General features: G+C 38.7%; 1 protein-coding gene across 1 annotated transcript; it reads right to left on the bottom strand.

Moving 5' to 3' along the window:
* Nucleotides 1-1,705: 1,705 nt before the first annotated feature.
* LOC149833701 (putative WRKY transcription factor 51) lies at nucleotides 1,706-7,504 on the bottom strand. Its single transcript, XM_090010957.1, has 3 exons — nucleotides 7,269-7,504; nucleotides 4,697-4,843; nucleotides 1,706-2,294 (listed from the first exon to the last, which is right to left on the bottom strand). Exons 1-3 carry the CDS (start codon nucleotides 7,496-7,498, stop codon nucleotides 2,060-2,062), a joined length of 612 nt encoding a protein of 203 aa, XP_089867083.1. The 5' UTR covers nucleotides 7,499-7,504; the 3' UTR covers nucleotides 1,706-2,059.
* Between the last annotated feature and the right edge of the window lie 205 nt (nucleotides 7,505-7,709).

Here is a 7,709-nt window from a genome sequence, read left to right as displayed (position 1 = left end):
CCTTTCCTTCCTTGTTTAGCATCATCGGTTATTGTTGTTTCTGTGATAGTTATCTCTATAGAGAGAAAGTCTATCTCCAGCCACCTGTTTCCTTGATTAGTGTGGCTGGAGATGCCTATATATATTTGTGTATATTGTAAAGGGTTGGTAGCTCAGAATAAATTGTGAGGGAGCGTCCCCTTCTTCGTGGATGTAGGCTGAATAAGCGGAACCACGTTAATTCCGTTTGTGAGTCTGTCTTTCCTGAATAAGGTGTAAATCGTCTCATCGTGCCTCCTGCAAATCGTGACAACCCCAGCAACTGCACCATGTAAATCGTAACTCGAGAATGCTTGCAAATCGTCGCAACTCGGGAATGCTTTTAAATCGCGTCACGATTTACACTTCACCAAGTATATTGTAACCCTGTGCTGCTTGTAAATCGTGACACAAATCATAACATCCTTATAGGAAACTTAAGTTTTGTATACGTTGCAGATATGCTAGATAAATTAAACAATGGTCCCTACATTTTGGCTAACCTGTATTGGTCGATTCTTGATTTGGTAAGAGTGATTGTTTCAAAACAGAGCTGAATTGTTCAAAGTGATGATGAACTTTCTTGGGGTCTCTCTAAAACATTCACAGCTAAAGATGCTTGGGAGGTATTAGAAAGGAAGGCACAAGGTTTCCAAATCCAAAGGGCTGAACTTTGAGTTATGCAATATGTAACAACCCTCAAGCATGGTGTTCAACTAGCCAAAGACAGGTTAAGGCTCTGTTTGGGAGCCTTGCATTGAGATGGAAAAGCCATTTCCATGTGTTGGTAAAATATGGTTTTGCCAGCTTTGAGGACAGAGTTGCCAAAAACATTCTCTTGTAAATCGTGCTGAAATTTGGTGTTGGGGCGGCCAACTTCATTCCCAATGCTGTGTTTTGGAACACCACTACTCCCAAACAGCAGAGAGCAAGAGAGGACTGGGGAAAACCACAACAGACCTCTGTTTCAAAGCTCCCAAACAGAGCCTAAAAGTGTTTGGAACTCAACTAGCCAATATGTCGCTGTGGACACCCCAATTTTGACTAATAAGAGCTTTGAAATTTGGATCTCCCGGGTCACTCTCTTTAAGCATTGGCGTTTCGAGTCCAAAATATATATTTTCTCTTGTATTTGCTTTATGTTCCCTTTATTTCATGTTTGGATCCAAATATTCGAGTTTCTTATATTCTCATACTCATGGTTGTTTTTGGGTAATTATCATTGGAGGTATTTCTGCACCTCTGAAGCTCTCTTTTGCAGAAAAGATTCAAGGTACGAATTGCTTGCGAATATCCAAGATCTAAACAAACCGAAGCCTCGTTGAAGTTGGCGCAGTTGTTGGGGCTTTAGCCACTAGACCAGTGGTCAGGGCCACGAGTGTCAAACCCCTTGCATTAATGAGGGCAAGGGATAAGCCCTTGCTCTGCCGAAGCCGGGTAACTCCTTTGGTGCAAGGGGTGCTCTACGGGTTTACACTGTCGGAAAGGCGACCGTAAGTAAGGCAGCCTGAGCCAGAGCGACTAGGTCTCTGATCCCAAGGATGGTTTCACGAAAAAAAAATGTCAGGAATCCTAGTTTTTCTGCATAAAGGCAAGTTTTCGAACCGTAATTCAAGCAAAGTGTGCGGAACGAATTTCTCATGAACATTTCTGAAATTCAGCCAGAGGAAGAGAATAAAACCAGATATTTGGATCCAAACACCACTGCAAGCTTCTGAATTTGCAAGTTGAAAATGGAATTTCTACATAAATACAAGGGAGAACCACAAAGTAAAATACCTGAATTGTCAATTGAAAAGAACTCAAGTATACTGATCATAAAAGGGCACACACACTGTTCCCTTTCAACCTTCCAAAATGACAAACCAGTGTGTATTCTAATTTCTAACTGCTGATGTAAAGTTTCTTTCAGCATATGATGTACATACATAAACTACCTCCCTATCTTTCAACAAGAATTCAGGTATGCTTTTGTAACTTCTAGGAATTACTTTACTCATGTTCCCAGAAGGAGCATGTTGGTAGCTTTCTAATCAACTGGCTATATGGGCAAGTGGAGTGGCTGAAGGGGAACTGCATTTTGAGTCATGAAAGGAAGTTGGGCAGAGCCAATGCCTAGGCCCCTTGTATCTTGTGGTGTGATGCAGTAAATGACGCAGGGGCTCTCATGGTTGTGTACACCCTCATATGTAGTAATCACATATCTGGAATCTTCTCTATCCCTTTCAACCCTCTTCTTTACACAGCAACTTCCATTAGAACACCGGTAGTAATTTCTGCAAAAATTTGGAGAAATTTAGATTCTTATACTTGCATGAACTGCAATATATATATATATATATATATATATATATATATATATATATATATATATATATATATATATATATATATATATATATATATATATGTGTGTGTGTGTGTGTGTGTGTGTGTGTGTGTGCGGAAATTGCTTACAACAAGACCACTTGAGAGTGATCTGCCAGTTACAGCATGTGCTTGAAGGTTCCCTAGAAAGAACCTCATCATAAAAGCTGCAGGTTTGTCTTGAATGGTGTACAGTCCAAATCAGAAGCCCAAAGTTTGGACTTATGCAAGTACGTGATAATTTTTCAGATTGAAAGGAAGGTGTATAGTGAAACATCAAAGTGGTGGAGTACTGAGATGGAACTGTTGGAGGTGTACGTGAATTCTCCAGCTAATGTGCAGTTGGAAGGCATTCATGAACCCTATTAATACTTCCATCGGTAAAAAGATGTTGGGGTTTATGATATTGGCTCTGTTTCACCTGATAACATACGTACCCTTATCAAACACAAGCTGAGAAAGGTACCTTATTCTAAGTATATCATCAACGCATTTTCAATGAATCGGTTGTAAAGCAACACCAATAAAAAATAATAACAACAACAACAATGATGATTATGATGATGTAGACTTCAGGACGGACATCTATATAAAGTGGACAAGCTACCCTTATGCCATCCTTATCTTCCTACCCTACACACAAATCAGTTTCAGTCGTCCCCTATGTCATCCCTATCTTCGTACCCCTCCTTGGGATTTCATGAATGCAAGCTGTTCTGATCAAACCATGTGATCTACATCATTTACTGAAGATCAACATTTAAATTCCTGAAATCTAGAGTTTGTTCTGAAATTTTTTGCCGATTCAAAAATCAATGGTTGACAAAACATAAAATTTTGTATTTAAAAATTCATAATTTTTCATCAAACAAATACAATGCAAGAGTTGATTTTTATTAAATGGAGCATGCTGAATTCATCTATAAGGTCAGATTTGATCAAAACAACTTGCATCATAAGATTTAAGAGGGGGTATGAAGATGAAGAATGACATAAGGGATGAGTGGAGCTGAACTCACCCAAAAAGCTATATATATCATATTTGTTGAGCTTGATCCATATAATATGAGAAGAAAAAAAAAGTTATTGGAGGGTTATAATAGACAGGACTTTCTAACCAACGGCGCTCCGGTTGTTTGGTAGGAGCTGTTAGTGCAAGTTACCTTGTGTTGGGACGTTGTAATCCCAATGGTATCATTGTAGGGTCTGCCTAACCCCAGCTTGCCTTTTAAAAAAAACAGATAGGACGTTCTAATGACATGACTCTCTCTCTCTCTCTCTCTCTCTCTCTCTCTCTCTCTCTCTCTCAGTGTCCTCTTTTATAGAAAGACAAAAAATACTTGGTTCACAATATAATAATTCAACAGGCGAGCAATAATTCATAGTACCAAATAGGATAGGAATCCTTTTAGTTGCTGTGAATGATAATATCCCACTTGTTTCTCCGCCACAGCGTGACACGAATCCGGATCAGATCATGTATTCAGTATAACCGAATGAATCCCTGCCCAACATCTCACCTGGGAACTGCGAACTGCAAAAGTGAGGCTCATGCACATCTTTATCAAGTGAGATATATGAGCAGAGATACAAAGATCGCTTAAGTGCCTGCCTATGTGACGGGCCAATTACATGACAACATTCTATGGGGCCCACACCAACGGCAACAGAATGCAAGCCCACGCTCAGAATGCTGTCATGTAATTGGCCTAAGCAAACACTTGAGTAAGCCCTGGATCTCGTTCAAAGATATACTGTGGTCGCGAATCGTTATACTCAAATATGACCTAATCTGCCCTTGACTAGCACAGTCCGTGCTCAACATCATGGTGTTGTTGTGTGATCTATCAAATCACCAATCTTTAGTGCTTTGAGATCGTCACCGTCTGTTCCCTTCATCCACCACCGTTTATTGTGCGACTAAACAGGGTCTGATGCTCACATGGCATCAGCATCGTTGGCTCCACTAGCAGCCGTCGAATGAATGGCAACGTTTTCACATCACCAAAGTTCCGTGCTTTGGCATGTCACCTGATCTGCTCGGAGACTTTGGTCAACTTGACTGACTGAGCTTATTGTCCGCTGAGTGGACCTGACTCTTGACTTGGCATTGACTCGAGTCGTTTATACTTCATCAAAGACTCGATAGCCAAGAATTAGGCTCAAGCCAAGTTAATTAATTTCATCTCATTACTTAAAGAGGGAGCCATTTGTAAAGAGGATTTGGATTTCGTGGGTACATTTTAAAATTAGCATTTCACGTGGACTAATCTGAAAGCATAAGACAAAACAGGGACTTGGGTGAAATTACCTTGGGTTGGGGCTGTTCTTGACAGACTTCTTTCCATATTTCCTCCATCTGTAGCCATCGTCCATTATTTCGACCTCAGACATTGTCCTAAATCCCACCTTAAAGCTCAAATCTACCTTTCTTTTCTTCGAGCCATCAGCGTTTTTTCTGAAAATAAATAAGATTAAAAGTTAATCATTTACCGTTTACGTATTTATTATCTTAATGACTTGATATTTCGAGCATAGGGAGATAGAGAAATTGGTTTCTCCTAACCCCTAACAAGGTGCTATTTCTTTATGTTTCAGGTTCTGTTTTTTTCAAATCAGACCCCAATATATGTGTTTAACTAGGAACTGATTCTTGAATTATGTATTCTTTATGAAAAAATACGATTTTGTAAGTCTTGAAATTTATAAAAAAATTGGACCATTAATTTTTGAAGCTTTATAAAAACCTGCTCATATGTTGTAATTAGATCATTGAAAGGTCCTTAATTTCCTACTAAACAAACCATGGTGACCACACCTGCAAGCATAGTTGGAAAATTGATCAGCGAGTCAACTTGTGACTCGAGTTAATTAATTGACTCGTGTGTTGGCACCAAACCCAGTTAAAAAAACTAAGTTAACTCAGTTTAGATCAAATTCAACCGGGTCTTTTCATTGACTCGGCTGAGCCAGTCGATTCATAGCTATTTGTTAGTATCGGTATCGACCCTGTATCGTTTGGCCAACCATTCAGGTGTATCGGCCGATACTGATACTCAAGTGAGTCGTTCTGAATCGGTCAAAGACAATTAAAAAATATTAGAACGTTACATGTGTTAAAGCCATTACAATAATATTAAAAAAATAAGTTTTTAAGTCTTTTTTTTTACATTTATTAAAAATAACCAATTCAGGGGAAAACATTTGAATTTAAATGGGTAAAAAGGTAAATTGGAGGTATAACATTCAATGCTGCGTTTAAAGCTCCTATTAAAAAGTAGGACGCGTGGATTTGGGTGAGTGAAAGCCCTATTTTTTTGGGGTAAACCAAAGGTCAAAACCCCTTAATGCACTGATCACAACTTGCTGGCCTCCGGTTGGTAAAACCCTTAAAGTCCCTCAGACCATCGGGAAAGTACACCCAGTTTTGACCTTGCGAGCAAAGGACGCCACCCGTGAGTTTCGAACTTATGACATTCCGTCAAATTGCACCCCTGCCGTATGAGTAGTGCAGCGCTTGTAACTTAGTGAAAGCCCCTATTTATAGTACATGTTAGATGAGTCTTTCACCTTTTACCATCGATATGGGACTATTCTTATGATTATACACGGTAGTGACGGTACGACGCGTGCCAAGAGTGCTATCACCAAGGCTAGGCAAGGTTGCCAGGTTTTTCAACTAAAAAATAAAAAAACTTATATTAAAAATAACAAAACAATGAATTTTTCTCTTAACTAGGGAAAAATAGAATAAAACCCATCAATCCAAAAATATTACAAGATATTGAGATGATTAAATATTTTCTGGCGAGAATCAAATATTTGCTTATATTTAAAAAAAGAAGAAGAATATCTACAAGTCTTATGAAATGCTAAAATATTTAACTTTACATATGTATATATAATTACATTAAATAATAATAGATTTAATAATATATATTTGTATATATATGAGAATCTCATATTTTAAATGGATAGAAAAAAAAGCTTTTGTATATGTAAATTATATGTTCATCATTCATTTTTTGATAAATTAAATAAAAAACTTTGACTCCCCCTAGTCAACGAGTAAGGTTTGGCATACCGAGTTCCGAGAGTGCCAACCATGCCTATAAGGTAAGATTTAAAAAAAAAAAAATGAAAGGATGAAAAATAAGACTGTCCACACCCTCCTACCGTTAGGAGGAATATTAGGAAGAGAGAGGTGCACTATGCCTAGACCTAGGTTGTTAGGCCAAGGGCCTGGCCTTGTGTAATTTGTCCGGCAAGTCCAATCAAACTGTCCTATTACGGTTTTTTTGCATAAAATGAATTTTGAATATTATGATAAAAATATTCATTATATATATATCAATTAAAACATAAAATAAAAAAATTACAATTCCTTTAACATGACAAAGATATTTATAATATTAAATGACGAGCTTTCTTTCATAGGAAGTGAGTTTCTCATAAAATTTCCAAAGTGAGAAAGAAGCATGTAGACTGGCTCTCCCAAATCGAGCTCCTGAGAAGTAAGCTTCCATGGTTTTAAGAAGATGGTATCTGAAAATCGTAGTGATTGATATTTTCCAGTGATTGAGGATGGCAAAAATAGGGCAAGCAGAAAGATTTTGGTAGTAAAACGTGGGTGTAGATGATATTTGTAAACAACTTGAGGGGAACAAAGATATTCAACAAAAACTTATCCTAAATACCAGACAAGGGTCATGGTGATACTTTTAAAATTTGTAAGGAAATCTAACGTTATTTCACAGGAGCCGGTCTAGCCGGAGATATTTTTCATAATTAACCCCCTCTTTCACCACACTTACTCACTAGCACAACCTACAGTTTACTCCAGTATGCACAGAACCATCCGAACTGAAACCAGTCATACTTACTTGGCTCTGCCATCATCGACCGCCCAGGACTCTTCGGAATTCACCGCCGGAAAATGGGGGCTTCCGGCCGGAGTGAGGCACTCGAGGAACTTTGCGTCCGACGAGTACTCGTCGGACTCGTCGCTGATGTTGAGGAATTCCGACAGTTCAAAGGAGAACGGGTCCTCACGTCCGTCTGCCGGGAAAATATCCGGCGAGTTTCCTGGCGGGTTTTTGCAGAAGTCAGTCATCTCCGGCGGTTTGTCTGTCATTCCCAATGCCGGGTTATATAATCCCCCACTTACAGAATCAGCCCCGTCATAATTTAAAATTACACAATTGCCACTAACTTTACAAACATCCACGCACCTAAGAATCTATAAGTGTAAATGACTAAAATGTCCTAAAAAAAACCACCACTATGAAACCCTGATAAAATCCAAAGACCCCTCAATGCTAGAC

This window comes from Nuphar pumila, chromosome 6 (genome assembly GCF_984573655.1).
Source record: "Nuphar pumila chromosome 6, dmNupPumi1.hap1.1, whole genome shotgun sequence".
Classification (NCBI taxonomy): domain Eukaryota; kingdom Viridiplantae; phylum Streptophyta; class Magnoliopsida; order Nymphaeales; family Nymphaeaceae; genus Nuphar; species Nuphar pumila.
The sequence above is the reverse complement of the archived record's forward strand: the minus strand, read 5'-3'. Positions and strand labels throughout refer to the sequence as shown.